General features: G+C 37.0%; 4 protein-coding genes across 4 annotated transcripts; 3 read left to right on the top strand and 1 right to left on the bottom strand.

Moving 5' to 3' along the window:
• The first annotated feature begins 2056 nt into the window (after positions 1–2056).
• Positions 2057–2650, top strand: LOC113780808 (pectinesterase inhibitor-like). Its single transcript, XM_027326586.1, has one exon. It carries the CDS (start codon positions 2057–2059, stop codon positions 2648–2650), a length of 594 nt encoding a protein of 197 aa, XP_027182387.1.
• A 2305-nt stretch (positions 2651–4955) lies between these two features.
• Positions 4956–5667, top strand: LOC113780807 (pectinesterase inhibitor-like). Its single transcript, XM_027326585.1, has 4 exons — positions 4956–5060; positions 5115–5310; positions 5373–5380; positions 5509–5667. Exons 1-4 carry the CDS (start codon positions 4956–4958, stop codon positions 5665–5667), a joined length of 468 nt encoding a protein of 155 aa, XP_027182386.1.
• A 1025-nt stretch (positions 5668–6692) lies between these two features.
• On the top strand, positions 6693–11409 carry LOC113779146 (mitochondrial carrier protein CoAc1). The gene is made up of 7 exons (XM_027324609.1): positions 6693–7766; positions 8501–8586; positions 8677–8884; positions 9711–9843; positions 10280–10464; positions 10800–10928; positions 11151–11409. Exons 1-7 carry the CDS (start codon positions 7575–7577, stop codon positions 11250–11252), a joined length of 1035 nt encoding a protein of 344 aa, XP_027180410.1. The 5' UTR covers positions 6693–7574; the 3' UTR covers positions 11253–11409.
• An 865-nt stretch (positions 11410–12274) lies between these two features.
• On the bottom strand, positions 12275–16740 carry LOC113779114 (elongation factor 2). Its single transcript, XM_027324564.1, has 4 exons — positions 16635–16740; positions 15585–15647; positions 15407–15494; positions 12275–14983 (listed from the first exon to the last, which is right to left on the bottom strand). Exons 2-4 carry the CDS (start codon positions 15585–15587, stop codon positions 12543–12545), a joined length of 2532 nt encoding a protein of 843 aa, XP_027180365.1. The 5' UTR covers positions 15588–15647; positions 16635–16740; the 3' UTR covers positions 12275–12542.
• Between the last annotated feature and the right edge of the window lie 822 nt (positions 16741–17562).

Genomic DNA, 17562 nt, shown 5'->3' with positions numbered 1-17562 from the left:
TTTTTTAGTCAAGTAGAATTCTCAACAAACTTAACTACAGTCTAGCAGTAAAATTGTCATATGCAAACCTGGAGACCCAGGTTCGAATCATGGCTACACCATTCTTGGTATTTTGTTGAAAAATTTAAAAACCGCCGGTTCACGGTTCTTAACGGTTCACACGGTTCGTCCGGGTTTCAACGGTTCTCCATGAACTTCCGGCTTTAGCATTAGACCGAACCGGTGACATGGCCGGTTCGCGGTCCAACCGGTCGAACCGGCCGGTCCGGTCCGATTCTGCAAACACTGCCAAAAAGTGGGAATCTAGCCAAAAAAAAAAAAAATCTCAAATCGTGATCAAATGATGATACTGTTGAAACCTTACCGCCGGTTCACGGTTCTTAACGGTTCACACGGTTCGTCCGGGTTTCAACGGTTCTCCTGACATGGCCGGTTCGCGGTCCAACCGGTCGAACCGGCCGATCCGGTCCGATTCTGAAAACACTGCCAAAAAGTGGGAATCTAGCCAAAAAAAAAATCTCAAATCGTGATCAAATGATGATACTGTTGAAACCTATCTGTAAAGGGTGAAAAATTTATCTAGTAAGTATGGATTAATCTTATATGCACTGTTAGTGTATATACAATCGTCATTAAATATACAACACATGTGCAAATTTAATTTTGAAATTAAAATTTTGCTCATGTATCATTCATCTAATCATGATAGTCTATATACTTAATACATACCTATAAAATGTAGTTCATGAATCATATAACAGATTCATTTGCTCGACAAATTTTTTCAAGGCTCTCACTGTTTGGGATTTCTTTTTAAAAACTATCATAATTTGGAAATTTTCTCATCTCTGAAGTGAAGCATAAAAATATGAAAAATAGACTTGCCATGCACTAATTTCAATATTTGAGTGGTACACCGTATTCTTTAAGATTTACAAGAGTACTAAGCATTAAAACAGGAAAATGAATGCACCTTGCTGATCATGAATAGTACAAAAAGATTCTCTAACCCTTCCCTTAAAAGCCAATACCACAACATTTTGGCTCTTTTAACTCCATTTATTTGTCTTTTTTTTTTCTAATTTTGGATATAATCCTTTATGATGGTTATTTCTCTTTAATCCTTTGCACGATTTCTGTGTTCAGTATTTATTTATTCCAAACATGGAAAGCATCAATCAAAGATTATACCAGGGAATTTAAGAAAAAGAACCCAAAAAATTAAGGAAAAGAATCTCATGATTGAGTTTTCACTATGTTTAGGCCCGTGCACACAGGCAAATTAATCACGCTCTTTTTACTTTTTTTTTGGGGTAAAGAGTTCATTACTTTTGATAGGGTTGTGTCCTAATTAATTTAGAAATATATGGTGGAAATAGGGTTTTGGTAAATAAGTACTTTAATAACTAATTAGACGGAAGAAATTTCCTCCAATTTTCACCTCTATCGCTTTGTCTTTGGCTTTTCCAATCCATTTTGAATGAAATCAGAATCTGAGTGAAACCAAATATCAAATCTAATAAATAAAGGTTCAAAAAGAGAACAGATGGAAGAGGCACATGTAAGCACAAGAAGGGAAATTTTTCAGAAATTTATCGTCCAACTCCTCAGCAATTATGAACCAAAAAAATAAGCAATTTAGGATGTAATACTTTGGGGAAAAAATTATTGTAGTATGTTAGAATTTTAGTACTTAATATGCTTAGTCAATAAATATTTGATGGGATTTCAGAGAGTAAATTTTTAAAACTCCTTTTGAAAAAAAAAAGTTTGATTGAGACTTAAATTAGGAAATAAAAAGGGAAGCTGTCCATGTACATCTGCACATTAAAACATGAAAAGCATAAATCAAAGATTTCATTAAGAAAATTCAAAAAGAAGCAGTCATTAGCAATACATAACAAGATGATGTTTCTATTATATGAAGATTGAGCATTTAATTCCGATAAAATCTTGAGATTACTTTTTTTTAAGGCGTTATGCCTATTTATTCACTCATTTACGTTTTGCATTTTCAAAGAATAACAAGTAACTTGTACTAGTGAGAAACAAGCCAATGGCAATTTCAGAATCCTTCTCCCCAAGAAAACACTTTCTTGCATTTCTTCTGGTAACAATTGCGGCAGGCTGCAGCAGCCGTACCACCCATGCAAATCCTAGCATCAAAGCATCAAGGGATCTGCTTAATTTCGTCTGCAGCAGATCATCCAACCCTCCTCTGTGTTTACAAGTCCTAAGCTCCGATCCTCGTTCCCGTAACGCTACTCTCAAAGACCTAGGATTTATTTCACTTGACGCAGCAGAATCCCAGGCTAAAACCACGCAAACATTGATCGGATCCCTCCTGCAGAAAGCAACTGATCCAAAACTGAAGGCGCAGCTCAAATCATGCCAGGGTTTTTATAACGATTCCATTAAACAACTGGATCAGGGGAGGAATGCCTTGAACGCTGGCAATCCCAGGGAATCAGGTGGCTACGTCTCTGCTGCTAATGCCGATGCTGATTCTTGTGATGAGGGCTTTGCAGGGAGTTCTACTCCAGAACCTTCGGAACTTCAAGATGCCGACCAGAAGTTTGAAGTTATTTCTGGCATCACATTGATTGTTACGGCTTTCTTGCTGCTTCCTCCTCCTCCTCCGTCCCATTAAAGTGTCATATTCTCAATTTTCTAATGTTAAAATAATTATAACAGTCAATCTTTACAGTTAATCAAAGGGTACTACTTTAGTATACTTCCAAATTTTGTGTTTAATCCCCACATTAATACATACGATCACAATTCATACATCCTCATATTTAGATATTTATTCCAAATTAACTATATAGTTTTTCAGAAAATTAGCGCTTGAGCCCTTCCAACGACTGCCGTTGGGAATGGGAACGCAAAATACAAGATAGTCATTTTTCAAGAATGATTACTTTATTTTCGTTTTAAGTATTGATGCTTTGCTGTAACCTGATTAACTTAATTTAGATTTTTAGATAAAAGTTTAATTACTCATAGATGCTTTCCATCTCTGAAATTAGTTAATTTGTGTGACATCATTCTAAAAAATATCACAAAATTGTGCATAGTCTAGTCAGTAAATATTCATATTATACTCGTATATACATGTTCTATATATAACTCAAAAAAATTCCATATTTTGTATATTTCAAAAAATATTCGGAGAAATACTCATATTTCTTACATAATCTTATTTGCTTATTATATTTCAGGAATTATATTTCAATTTCTTTGAAGTTTTAAAATTTGTAATGACAATGACATATCTTTATGATTCTATACAAAATAACATTTGTATCATAACATTTGTATACTTATACATATAAACATAGTAAGATGATGAATTTTTTTTAAAAATTATATGTTTGATACACAAATATTTGAGTAATAAAAAATTGGTATTAATGTATTATAATCTTTGAGAATTATAATAATTTTATTTGTATCTTTGGTTCTGTAAATTTCAAATATATTTTATTGCTTATGTAAGACATAGTAAGATGATGAATTTTTTTTAAAATTATATGTTTGATACACAAATATTTGAGTAATAAAAAATTGGTATTAATGTATTATAATCTTTGAGAATTATAATAATTTTATTTGTATCTTTGGTTCTGTAAATTTCAAAAATATTTTATTGCTTATGTAAGAATTTATACACATAATTTGGCCGAACTTATATTTTTCGTCAAACTTTTAATTGTATTATTTTTTTAAAAAAAATTGTACAATATAGCTACGTACTATACTTCAAAGTATTCACCGTCCCTTATTTTACCAACTATACTCTACAGAAGTAGTCCTCACAAAATATTCAACGGAACTAGTTGACCAAATTTAGCTAAGCAAAAGAAATTTCTAATTAAGACCCTGTTTGGGTTATAGGTGAGGGTTCAAATCTCACTTGCAATAAAAAAAATTCAAGAATTGTGTCAAAACACTCCCTTGGTTTAGCAAGGTTTGTATACCTACTAGTTCCCAATACAAAGCCTCTTTAGGCTCCTCCTTCCCAATAGTTTAAAATAGATAGATTATACAATTGTCGTAAAGTGAGATAATCAGGTTGTCGGTACAATACAAAGATCTAATTTCAAGTTTCAATGACCCAAACTGCAGTGTATGGGAAGTACCAATCAAAAAATCTTAGTCATAAGCCAAGGAAACTGATTAATTGAGTAATTAGAATGATATGACAACCGATTTTGAGTTTCCAAAATATCAAGCTTCATTATTTGCCCATCAACCCAACAGATTCCTCCTTGGAGCTTCCTAAAAAAAAGAAAAAGAAACAAGAATTCCTTTTTGCGGTGCCTATCATCTATTTATTTAGGTGATTTGCTAAGGTTTTTCTAACGAGTATTCAATGGATACTCTTTAATGCAATTAAATTCTATTCAATCTATCATATATATATATATATATATATACTTTTTTAATTAATTTTACTTATTCAACCTATCATATATATGTACACATTAATAATTATTATCCTCCCTTGTATATATACATTTTTCTTAATCAATCTTACCTTTTAGGCACCTTGTTTTAGACAGACCCGATTTTTCTATTACGAATATGTCACTAGGCCAAGCTAGATTTTATGATTATGACCTAGTAAAATAGATGTCTATTTAATTTGTGCCGAGAGTCAAAGATCTCGTTTTGACAATCAGTAACATAATTGCAGGATACGGAAACTAGCAATCAAAGATCTTATGCATCGACCTGAGCAATTAGAATAATTGCAGGATACGGAAACTACCAGTCAAAGATCTTATGGCTTATACCTGAACTGAGGAAATGGACCTGATCAGCGATTAGAATTTAGGAGTGCATCACAAGACATTCAATTTCCTGATTTGCCTACAAGCAACGCATTTGTATGTAGTACGTACGCGTGACTTGCTTGATGAATTCAACACTCAAAGAAAAGGCAAAAAACAATGAAGAAAGCAGCATTCTTCTTTCTTGTCTTTGTTCTGGTAGCAAGTTTAGTCAGCAGCCGCAAGCTTCCAGAGCCCGGCAATAGCATCAAAGCATTGACCCCTGTGATGGATGAAATATATGCAACAAAACAAGAAACCCTTCTTTTTGTTTGGTAGGTCCTAAACTCCATTCCTCGTACTCCCGGAGCTTCTCTTGAGGATTTAGCCCAAATTTCAATTGACTTGGCAGAATCCCATGCAAATTCCACGTACAAGTTGATTGAATCCCTTGCGAGAAAAACAAATGACCCAAAATTGAAGGACGTCTACCAAGCATGTCTGGAGAATTATGAAGAGTCAATTGACAGCCTAGGTGAAGGCAGGAATTAATTTGGCTTTGTTTGGACAGAGTATTCTTCCAAATAATTACTGTAGCACTTTTTGTGATGTGATGTATGTGAGATAAAAAGGTGGATTCAGAAATGTATTTATGATGCAAGCGAAAAATTTTTTTGAAAAAATTTGCTATCCAAATTTTCTGGGGACCCCGGCTGATGGCCTAAATATCCAGGCCTCGGCTGCTGAGACCGGAGCTGATACTTGTGAAGATGGCTTTTCAGAGGGTTCTTATCCAGAAGCTCCAGAGATTAAACAAGCAAATCAAAAGTTGGAAGATCTTTGTAGCATCATAATCGTATTGGTTATATCTAATCGTTTATTAATGGCCTGAACATATATTATGCTCTTTTTCAATTTTTTTTTCATTAGATTCAATATGCATCATTAATCAACTCCACTTTTTGACGGACGTAAAACTCTTTAAGTATGAGTTGGAGAGTATTAATCACGAGTTAGAATACAAACCTACCAATGTCATTTTCGATTGAATAACAACTCACAGAATTTATTCAAGAAATATTATTGGCACTCTACTTTCTGCTATTTGCACTTATAACATTTGTTTTGTCACATAATCTAATAAATCAAAATTATATGATTAGAATGTCAATATGAGTTTGATTAACAAAAAATGGGATTACGAATAACGTTTTCTAATTTATTTTTGTCTAAGCAATATGTCTTAAGGATAACCTTTTTTTTTGTAATAGCGTAAATGGGAGGGTTCGACCTAAGTCCTTCGAAGCCTCTCATGTACACTCCCTTTTTCAAAACGCTCCAACCCATCCCCCACCCCATATTGAGGATAACCTCTTTAACTTAATTCAAACGCAACATTCAAAAAATATAAGCATACATTATTAATATTTAGGATTAATCTTCTATATCATATATACACTATCATTGCTTGCAACATGATAACCAATCTGAATTTACATTTGAAATTCAAAATTTTGCATCTAATCATGATAATATATACTTATAAAAGGTTGAATTTCGCTATAAAGTGTTAAAATCTTGAAAGGACCTGGAAATAACATTTGCTCCATTTGGGTATCTGCCTTGTGGTGAGCGTAAATTATGGAAAAACAAGGCTTTAGACTGTCTAAGGCTGATTGTGCGGAAATCCCATAACATTAGTTTATGTACTAATAAATTCATCATCCCAAACAGGAGTAGTTGGATTTCTCAATATTCCTTTAGCACAGGCCAAACCATTCATCTGTTGGCATTTTTAAAGATTTAGTTTCAAGTGCTTTTCTTTTCTTTCTTTTTTTTAAAAAAAAAATAACTCAAGTATGTAGGTAGGGTCTGCACTACGCACTCTGGTGCAGACCCCAATATTAATTCCTCCAAATTTGAAGTCATCCAACGCCGCGCGACTCCATCGACCCCCTGTGACATTTCCAAGACCCGAATTAGGGAGACCTGTTCTTCATTAGCTTCAATCTGAAAAATTCGGTTTTGATTCCCGTAAGTTTCCAAGAAAGTAGGGAGATTCTTCACCCAGCTTACCAGCTTATTATTCCTACATATCTCAAAACCAAGGAAGATTCCCCAATTATCCAAGGTTAAATTACTCAGCATCTTCATCAAGCTTGTATCCGAAACATTTAGTTTTTGCGCCTAATTTCTTGTGGGTCCTGAAGATTTCGCCTTGGTTACATCTGGGTTTTGATTATTTTCTCTATTGGTTGCAATTCTCAAGAGGGTTCCTGGAACCTTATTGCCGTCACATGATATTAGGCCAACCGTGGCTATTGGCAATTTTGTATTTTTATCTGTATTGCGATCTGAAATTTGGCTATTCAGTTCCAAAGATTTGATTTTTAATCCGTTTTTGGACCTAGGGCTGTTCCCCTTAGTGATGAATTTTGATATAGATCTATGGGGTTTATTTGTTTGATCGAGAACGTGTGGATTTAGTTGTAGTGGTGGGCTTTGATCAGTTCTCTTTGTCCTCTTGTCTGTTTGATGTATCTTGTTATTGCTGAAGAGGAGTTTGGGCTTGTGAACAAGCGGTGGTCGATTCCGGGTGTTCTCAGGCCATTGGCTTTGCCATTTGAGCAGCAAGTGTTCCCATTTTGTATCCCACTGGATAGATGGGATAAGGAGTTTTACAAGTTGCAGGGTGGATAATTAATCTTAGCCCTATTGGATTGGATTGGTTTTTTAACTTCGGAGAAGTGTTTGGTTTCTTGGATACTAGTTGAATTTTCAGATTGATTTTTTTTGAAGATGGGTTCCTCCCAAGGGTCCTCTTTATCCACAAATGTGGCAGGGTTTGTTGATGGATCTTCGGCTCGCAGACAAGTTTCATATGTGGATCATTTGCCCGTCTATGTCAAGGAGCTGATTGCTGGAGGAGCTGCTGGTGCATTTTCTAAAACTGCCGTTGCTCCGCTGGAACGGACTAAAATTCTTTTGCAGGTGACTTGCTTTTGCTTTTGCATGGCTCCTGCTAAGACTTTTGATCTTTTGATCTTGAGACCTTTTTTGTTTTTTTTGTTTTTATATTCGAAGTTTCCCTTTCTAGTTTATTTTGTGTGTGTATCTCTGTATCAACTGATGTTTTCCTCGTTAGCAGTTTGCATTACATACTTTTTGTATGTTGTGGATCAGCTGAATGTATACTACTCCTAGCTCTATAATAATTGGGGATTAACCTTTCAAAATAACTTCATTGAATGCCATTTTCTTAACTAACTGGATTCCCTCATAAACAATGATTATCCTAGATGTCAAGTGCAGACGTTGAGCCTAGAGTTCCAGAATTTTATTTTTATCTTAGATAGGTATCCTTCTAAAGTCTCAAGAATTTGGTTCCTAGAATTGTTTCCCGAGATCTGGTCATTGGAGTTGGTCCAGTATCTTTCCAAGACATGTTTGCAAAATGATTTTTAAGCTTTGATTGCTTTTATTGAGATTCAATTAACCAGTTGCCATGACATTCCTATTGGTTCAATATGCAAATAATGATCATCTTGGCTGCTGTTATTGGGATAGCCATGAATCGAGCTGTTACTCATCATCTGTTGTTTCTGATTATGAAAGACAAATGTTCAATGTCTGTTTCACACTATCCATTGTAACCTAATTTAACATTTGCAAATTTAACTTCCTAACGTTGTTCCACCCACTGCACCCTCTATTCGAATATGCAGACAAGGACAGCAGGATTTCATTCTCTTGGTGTTTATCATTCTCTAAAGAAGCTAATGAAGCATGAAGGTGTGATGGGATTTTACAAGTAAGTTTGAGTCCTACCACTAAATGTTCTTTATATATCATCTCAAACTTTTCTGAGTTCTGACTGACTCACTCTTATTATCTCTTTTAGAGGAAATGGAGCTAGTGTCCTTCGAATTGTTCCATATGCTGCACTACATTTCATGACTTATGAGCAGTACCGGTCTTGGATATTGGATAACTGCTCTGTCTTTGGGACAGGGCCTGTTGTAGATCTTTTAGCAGGTTCAGCTGCTGGGGGAACAGCAGTTTTGTGTACCTATCCATTGGATTTAGCCCGTACCAAACTTGCTTATCAGGTATATAGTTTGGGAACCATTTCGGGACTTTTGTTTCTTCCACTGAGAATTTTATTTGGGTTTAGAATGTTATTACTAACTTTTCAGAGTTGATGTTGGTTGGTAGATGTAATACATGGCACTCTTAAGTGATGCTCCTACATATCTTGTTTTGCATTCTTGGCCTATGATATTATGATTTCATTCTTGTTACTTTTTGAAGAAATGGTTCCACAATGTGCTAGAATATCAGTATCATCGAGATGTACATTGTCCTTTCCTGATGTGGTGTGCCGAAGGGCTGTCTAAAATTGACCTTTAGTAAACAATGATGCCCGATGTTTTAAAGTTTTTGCACAACCGTATCAAACCACTGTGTACTCAGTAGTTAGTGATATTTATCCACATTTCCTTGAGAAAGGAGCATGAGTACTTGAGATTCTGTTTGTAACTTGTATAGCACACTTTGCTTTTGTATCAAAGAGAATCGGCAACTGTGATCAGACACCTCTTTTTGGGCGTAGAAATTCTGAGACTGCAAGTGTCAAATGCTTGAAAGTAGCATCCAAAAGAGATCAAATATGAATGATTCATTTATCTGTACAGATGGTTTAGTGGAACATGTGGACTGAAGACAGAAATAGGCAGTAATCAATTTTTCCAGTTGGCTGCCACCACTCTTTTGCATTAACCCTCAATGCTTCTAAATTTTTTATTTTCTTCTCCTGGACATGCTAAAGAAGTTTTGACATGGTTTATGTTGTGCTTCACCTGATGGTTATTATTCTTCTAAATTTTGTTTTTTCTTTTACCTGGTGGTTATTCTTTTTCTTCATCCTTTTTGCAGGTTGTTGATACAAGAACAACTTTGCAGAATGCTACAAGATGTATTTATGTGCAACCTGCCTACACTGGCATAAGAAATGTGATAGAGAGTGTATATAAAGAAGGGGGAGTCCGTGCACTTTATAGGGGTGTAGGTAAATATCTGCTTTTCATGCTATTTCTTAACTTATGTCATATTCTTTGTTATTGTGTTGTAGTTGATTTTAGTTGTGCATTGCTAAAATGATACTGATTCTTGGCTGCACTTATGTTGCTTACTGTGGTTGCATTTTTTCCAACTTCAGTTGTTGATGCCTAAAAGATTTGAATATATAGGGGTGTAGGCACGTCTACTTTTCATGCTTTATGCCACCTTCTTCTTTATTGTGTTTGGAATCAATTCTAGTTTTGCACTGTCAAAACGTGATGGTGACTCTTTGTTGGAGTTATGTTGTTCATTGATGTTGCATTTGTACTAAGTTGATGGTTGGTTTCTACAACTATTTGTCTGGTTTGCTCTTTAGTTTGCTTAGCTTAGTAGGTATTTGCTGTATGTTTGTATTGACGTCATGTTGTAATTACTTTGAGCAGGTCCAACACTTGTTGGTATTCTTCCTTATGCTGGTTTAAAGTTTTACATCTATGAAGAACTTAAGAGACATGTTCCTGAAGAACACCAAACATCTATTATGATGCGGTTATCATGTGGAGCACTAGCTGGTTTACTTGGCCAGACTTTTACATATCCTTTAGATGTTGTAAGAAGACAAATGCAGGTAAGCTGCACGAACTTTGGTTGGGATATATTGTAGTTTCACTTTTTTTTTCTGTGTTTTCTTCCCTCTTCGATGTCGTGTCTTGTAGCATACTGTAATTGGATTTTGAGCTGATTCTTGACAATCTTGTTTGAAAATTGCATTTTACATATAACCTTGATGCTATAACCAATCATTTTGATTGTTATTTTGTAATCGTGTGTTTTTCCAACTTGAAGTGCCATTGACATTCTAATGTGGCAGAAATACATGGATGTGATTTTGTGCATTAAATATATGACTAGTCTTAGGAATATATGCTAATCATGGATTGGATTATCATGTCACTGTTTCAGGTTGAGCATCTCCAACCTTCATTGCAAGCTGGTGCACCGCACAAGAGCACGTTGGACAGGCTGTTAACTATCGCCCGTCATCAAGGTTGGAAGCAATTATTTGCTGGCCTCAGCATTAATTATATCAAGGTAAAATTTTAAAACTCCTAGACCTGGAATGGATCATTATGCCTGATGCATTCCAAACTAAATTGTTTTTGATGATAGTTAACAGATTCTATGGAAACCTTTTGGGACGAAATTCAGAACAGCCACTTCAAAGTTTCCTTTTAATTGAGACTAGTTGAAAATTAGGTGGGATATAAGTACTTCCAACATGCTGATGTGGCTGGCTCTTTGATTTTGTTTCAGATTGTTCCCTCGGTGGCAATTGGTTTCACAATGTATGACATGATGAAGACCTGGCTTCATATACCTCCTCGGCAGAAATCAAAATCAATCTCTACTGCATAAACACACAGTTACATGCAACATTACAAAATGTTCCATTAGAATGTAATGCAGGATTTGTCTGACTCTCAGTCATATTATCATGTTAAATTCGGTGATCATGAATGACATTCAATTCCAACCTGAGAGTTCCATTAGAATTTGCTTGATTTAACTTACAGATTATTATGGCTTTCAAATCCCCAACCAACTAGCCTTTAATCTTTAGATTTTGTTAATAATTCTGTTAAGTGCACTTCACTCCTTGCACTATCATAACATTTGTAGTTTATGTCCGGCGGGTGATAACACTGGGGGGTCTGGAAGTTGATATGCTTGAAATTCTCCATACAGCAATAAGGAAAGTTTTTGTTCTGTTGTTGTCCATGCCTCTGACAGAATCAAGCTGGATGTTCTGTAAATACATTGAGACCAGGGCAGCTGATTTCAAGTCTCAGGTTAATTATTCATGCAATTCCTCAGGAAGAGAGGCACTTGGTTGCCCCTTTTAGGAGGATGGAATTGCCAAGGAGAATCACTGTGGTGTGGTGATCATTTTGGGTGTCAAACTTTCCCTACCCTACAAGGGAAGGCCAAAAAAAAACCTCTTTCGACAAAATAATCATCTAATGAACTGTGCAGTAGCCAGGGCATGGCGGAATCCAAGGATTCAAAGGAAACTTAAATTCAACCTGACAATAGACGAGGCAACAATATAGCATCTTGTTTTCCAAATGCTGGTGCCTAACCTTTTCAACTTTTACAAGAACTCGAACATGTTGCACAATCGAAAATGATGAATGAAAAGGCAAAGGATTTTTAACCCCCTAATTCAGAACAGCCACTTCAAAACAATTTAGTTTGGATCTGAATTTTCAAAGGAACCTGAGTTTTAACCGGAGTTCCATTCCACATCTTTAAATCTTCGAGGGCAACTGTGTCTAGCAATAGGATTCGTATTCCTCAAACTAAACCAGTTGAGCGCAAGACTGATCAGATTACTTCGTGTTTATTAGTCAAAAAACCAGTAACTAGAAACAGTAGTATAAAATAAGGGGAAGACAGGAAATAAATTGAAGTTCCAACCAATCTTGTAGTTCTCATGGAAACTGAAATCAAAACATAGAACAACACGACATTTGCGTCTTCCCATGACACATCTAATTAGAGTGTGACTCCACGGCAAGAAAAAGGGCTACAACTCACTCAACACCTAAAATGTTAAAAAAAAGTTCAAAAACGATGAAAGACAAAATTATACTCCGCCCAGCTTTCATGCGCTTATCAATGATATAGTAGCTGATTTCAGCAGGTTTACAGCTTGTCCTCGAACTCTGAAAGTGGTGTGATCTGATCTTTCAAACCCTTCCTCTTTCTGATCTCAGTAACAAGCTGAGCAGCTTGCGATCCAGATTCTAATGGATCCGAGGACATCATATCCCAGTGATCAAAGACACACTGGGGGAATGCCTGTCCTGATGTAGAAGCTCTCAATGTACCTGAGAAACCAAATGACTCGACGACAGGAAGATAGGCCTTGATATTGTAAAGGGGTGTGCCTGGCCTCTGCATCTCCTCAAAGACGTGTCCACGCTTCTGGTTCAGAACACTGTAGATGCCACCGAGAGCTTGTTCGGGTGCTTGGATCTCCACAAGGTACACGGGTTCCAAAAGTCGGGGCTTAGCAGTAAGTTGGGAAGCATAGATAACCCTCCTAGCAGTAGGAATAACCTGGCCACCGCCTCTGTGGATGGCATCAGCATGCAGGACGACGTCACAAACCTCAAAGCAGATACCTCTCATGTTTTCTTCAGCCAATGCACCTTCTTTTGAAGCCCACTGGAAACCAGCAACAACAGAATCCTTAATTTCATTCAGGTACTGAACTCCCTTGCACATATCAACCACCATGTTGGGTCCAGTAGTCTCAGGACCAAAACACCAGATTTTCTTTGCAAGATCCTTGTCCCATCCAAACTCCTCTGACAAGATCTTAGAACGATTCTTTGGATCATCCCTTGGACCAATACGACCATCATCAATGGCCTCTGCAAGCCCCTCTTCCAGGGGCCTAGCTTCCATATAGAGACGGTTGTGCTTGTTAGGAGATTTGCTCATCACAGTGCGACAAGACTTCTCGAGAACTGTCTCACGGAAAGACACCACTGGATCAGACTTAATAATCTCAGCACCGCCCATAAAATCATCTTGCAAATCCTTTAAGCAAATTTCAAGGTGCAGTTCTCCAGCACCAGCAATGATGTGCTCTCCAGATTCCTCAATCGTACAGACAACCATAGGGTCAGACTTCGCCAGACGTTTCAAACCTTCAACAAGCTTGGGGAGGTCAGATGCAACCTTGCACTGCACAGCAACACGCACGACAGGGGAGACAGAGAACTTCATTGCTCTAATTGGATGAGCATCAACTTCCTTTTCATTGGTCAAGGTTGCATTCTTGGTGATGAATTGATCCAAACCAACCATAGCAACTGTGTTACCACATGGCACATCCTCAACTGTTTCCTGCTTCTTACCCATCCAAATAACTGTTCTTTGGACATTCTTAACATACAAGTCCTTTTTCTCTCCAGGAACATAGTTGGGACCCATGATTCTAACCTTCATGCCAGTAGCAATTTTTCCAGAAAACACACGGCCAAAAGCAAAGAATCTACCTTTGTCAGATGCTGGAATCATCTTGGATACATAGACCATAAGAGGTCCCTCGGGATCACAGTTCCTGACGGCATTAGCATATTGATCATCAAGCGGACCCTCGTACAAGTTTTCAACACGGTACTTCTGAGCCTTGGCAGGAGATGGAAGATGGTAGACCATCATTTCAAGTAGAGCACTACTTGCTGGAAGCCATGTCTGCATGACACGCTTCATGAGTGCCTTTCCCATCAACTCTTTTTCATCAGACTTCATCGTTACTCCAAGCTTTGACAACATTGGCCACAGCTTGTCCTTCTGATCATTCATGCAAGTGCTGATGATCTGCTTGATGGGCTCATAACAGAACTGAACAAAACCACGCTTGCATGTAGGTGAGCCAGTGTTCTTGCTGGTCCACTTCTTGGTAGCAGGGTCAAAGAAATTCTCACCCCACAGTCTTTCCATCATCTTAGACTCATCAACACCAAACTTGGAGGCATACATTTTGGCGAAGTTACTAAGAGTGAAAGCCCAGCCATGTAAACCAGCAGAGAAAGCAACGGTACCTTTCTCTGGGTAAACCTGGACATCACCAAGGAGAGGATCTTCATATGTCGCCATGATAACGTTGGCATTCTCAATAACCTTCTGAAATGTTTGGTAAGCCTCCTCCCCCTCAACCTGGAGCTCAAGGAAACACCTGTCCATTTTGTTGACAGTTAAGACAGGCCGAATCCTTTCTCCCAGAGCCTGTCGAAGGACAGTTTCTGTTTGGACACACACACCCTCGATACAATCAACCACCACCAATGCACCATCAGTAATACGAAGGGCAGCAGTCACCTCAGATGAGAAATCAACATGCCCAGGGGAATCAATAAGATTAATAAGATACTCATTTCCCTGCCGCTCCCCTTTGTAGGCCTTTAAAGCTTCATCAGTCATCTCATAATAAAGTGAGATACCAGTGGACTTGATTGTAATACCACGCTCAGCTTCATCTGCTCTTGTATCCGTCATTCGAACATCTCCAGCAACTTCTTGAGCAATGATACCAGCAGCAGCCACAAGAGAATCAGTAAGAGTGGACTTCCCTGTGAGATGTCAACATGAGTTAGAAAGAAACTTCCACAGAATCAAAACAAATCTTACAAGTGAAATTAAAAACAGAAGCAGAAGTAAAAACAGAAATGAAGATGAAACTAAAAAAAAAATAGTAGCAATTTTAACAAGCAAGACATACGAGATGATGATATATAAGCTGTGTCATGAGGAAAATTCTAATAGTTGAAATGCAATTATAGTAACATACGCCATTTTCATGATTGTTGTTTAGAATAAATGCATTAGGATGAGAAAATACAGACAAATGATGGCATAAAACCATTTCTTTTCATCTTTTCTTTACTTAATGAAGGATTAACTAATCCACTTTCAAATCAATTCTTATGACTTTCTTATCCACATAAGGGTTATGATCGGGTTCTCCCAAAAGAATAATGGACAGTCCTACTTACCATGATCAACATGTGCAATAACAGACATATTACGGATATTGTGCTTGTAGTCCATAATCCTTCGAAGCTCTTCTGCTGTGAACTTCACCTGCAAGTGCCCCATAAAATTAACCATCAGTAAGAAACATCTAGCAACAGTTGATGTTACTCAAGTAGAACAGAGGAAAAACTGACTTACCATCTTGATAGGCTTTCAGATATTAACCGCAAAAGAGGATTGGATAAAAATAATTCACAGAACCTGCTCATCAAGAAAGTCAGAAAATGAGGAGAGACAGAAAGCATCATGATAACAAATAGAAACAGTCATCAAAGTTCTCCATAATTCCCTAACGCTAGATTATGCAATGAGACTGTCATATGTTGCGGAATTCAAAAAATATCCTTTCCATCTTCAGCAACAATAAAAATGAAAACACACTCCTGCATATGCTCTCATATAAAAATAAGACTGAGTCCATATCTATTGCTCCCTCACACCCTACTAATAACCTACTAATAAAGCTGCACCCATATCTATTGCTCCCTCACACCCTACTAATAAAGCTTGTGCACGGAGAAAAGACTCCTGCACAAAAAGATGCAAATTTTTTTCCAAAAAAGAGCAATTATTAGATAAAATGGATCCAGGAAAACTTCTTTTCCAACAGGGGTAACAACAAACTATATCGCCCTTTCAAACAAAAAGAACAAACAGACTTGAAACAACAGAATATGGCATAAAATCCAGAAAAAGATTTGCCAAGCACAAAAATAAACTGAAACAAAAAAATCCAGATCAGCAACAGCTACTATTAAAATCACAGACAGGAAAATTTCTTCCCATAAATGAAAGATTCTTTTATCGATGACCCCGTGCAGAAACTCCAGAATAGTAATACGAATAAAGCAAGCATCTATTCACTCATCGTTTCTGGTTTGCTTAGACACAACAAAAAAAACTCATCAAGAACAGCAAACTGATTAGTTTCCATCCTTCAAAGAAACAAGTTTTCCGAGAACCCAGATTGGATCTAGATCTAAATAAGCTAATCAACAAGTCAACATACAAAAAAAAGCTCAAAAAACAACAAACCCAGATGGAAAAAGTAAGACTTTATACCAGATAGATGCCAAAAACAACAACAGCCCAGATCAAAAATCAACAAATCAATCAAACAAGGCAACTAACTCTATGCAAAATCTAGCTATGTTAGAGCAAAATAAAAGGGGGTCGCGGGCATATTACCGAGAATAGGGAAAAAAGATGGAGAGAAGGAGGCGGCGATGTTAGAGGAGGAGGTAAGGCACACAGTGACCTTACAAGCTGCAGCCGCAGAGATCGAAGGATAGTGTGGGAGAATGGTTCTATTTTAGGGGTTTGCGATTATATATACTGTCGATTTGATGTCAGCCACGGCGTCTGCAAATTAAGCCCATCAAAGGCCCATTACTGTTCCTACTAGTTTTAATGGCTCACATAGTGTTTTGTAAACCAGGCCTATTTGTACAAATTCTACATCATCGGTGGGTTTACAGATAGTCCAGATATGGCTGGTGGTGGTGGTGGGTTGATCCGCGACCACAGATGGTGGGTTGATCCGCGACGACAATCTGTGGTCGCGGATCAGTAATTCAATATTGGTTGCCCTTTGGGTTTTGTGATCAAACAATTCGATCTTGTTAGGGCAACTAGCAGCGTGGCAATGGGCTGCTTGTAGCAGGGTATCATGGCTTAAAGCATGTTGAAATCGAAACTAATTCCCTAAGTCAGTATTTATCTAGTTCATCATGGTGGAACCACTCAGCTACCCTTTAATATTTTGTGAATGATTTGATGATTGCTCAGTTGTGATCGAGGAAAGGAGTGTAAATGAACAAAGTAAAACTCGAGCTCTATGGTACTTGAGCTGGACTCGAGCCAAAATATTCGAGCTCTTAAAACTTGAGCTCGATCTCGATTTAGTTTTAATTTGCTCGAAATTGAAATTGGATTCAATCAAACATAATGGAGTTCGATCGTCTTGAAGTACTACAAATATATATTTTATATAATTTTAGACAAAGAAAATGATAGACATTTAACTCTCTCTATTGTTGTCGATTTATGATCCCATAAAAAATTATACATTTGTGTAAATATTAGATAAAACTAAAGATGCAAAAAATAAAAAATA

The sequence above is a fragment of the Coffea eugenioides genome, chromosome 8 (assembly GCF_003713205.1).
Source record: "Coffea eugenioides isolate CCC68of chromosome 8, Ceug_1.0, whole genome shotgun sequence".
Taxonomy (NCBI): Eukaryota; Viridiplantae; Streptophyta; class Magnoliopsida; order Gentianales; family Rubiaceae; genus Coffea; species Coffea eugenioides.
Note: the sequence above shows the minus strand (reverse complement) of the source record. Positions and strands in the feature narration are given on the sequence as shown.

What these genes read in the sequence shown, in the direction of transcription:
- LOC113780808 (XM_027326586.1), top strand. Translation starts at nt 2,057, where the DNA reads ATGGCAATTTCAGAATCCTTCTCCCCAAGAAAACACTTTCTTGCATTT.
- LOC113780807 (XM_027326585.1), top strand. Translation starts at nt 4,956, where the DNA reads ATGAAGAAAGCAGCATTCTTCTTTCTTGTCTTTGTTCTGGTAGCAAGT. An exon ending in GCATCAAAGCATTGACCCCT is followed by an intron (nt 5,061 to 5,114) that starts GTGATGGATGAA and finishes TTTGTTTGGTAG; the next exon opens with GTCCTAAACTCCATTCCTCG.
- LOC113779146 (XM_027324609.1), top strand. Translation starts at nt 7,575, where the DNA reads ATGGGTTCCTCCCAAGGGTCCTCTTTATCCACAAATGTGGCAGGGTTT. An exon ending in GTACCAAACTTGCTTATCAG is followed by an intron (nt 8,885 to 9,710) that starts GTATATAGTTTG and finishes TCCTTTTTGCAG; the next exon opens with GTTGTTGATACAAGAACAAC. An exon ending in TGCACTTTATAGGGGTGTAG is followed by an intron (nt 9,844 to 10,279) that starts GTAAATATCTGC and finishes TACTTTGAGCAG; the next exon opens with GTCCAACACTTGTTGGTATT.
- LOC113779114 (XM_027324564.1), bottom strand. An exon ending in TATTGCACATGTTGATCATG is followed by an intron (nt 14,984 to 15,406) that starts GTAAGTAGGACT and finishes GACATCTCACAG; the next exon opens with GGAAGTCCACTCTTACTGAT.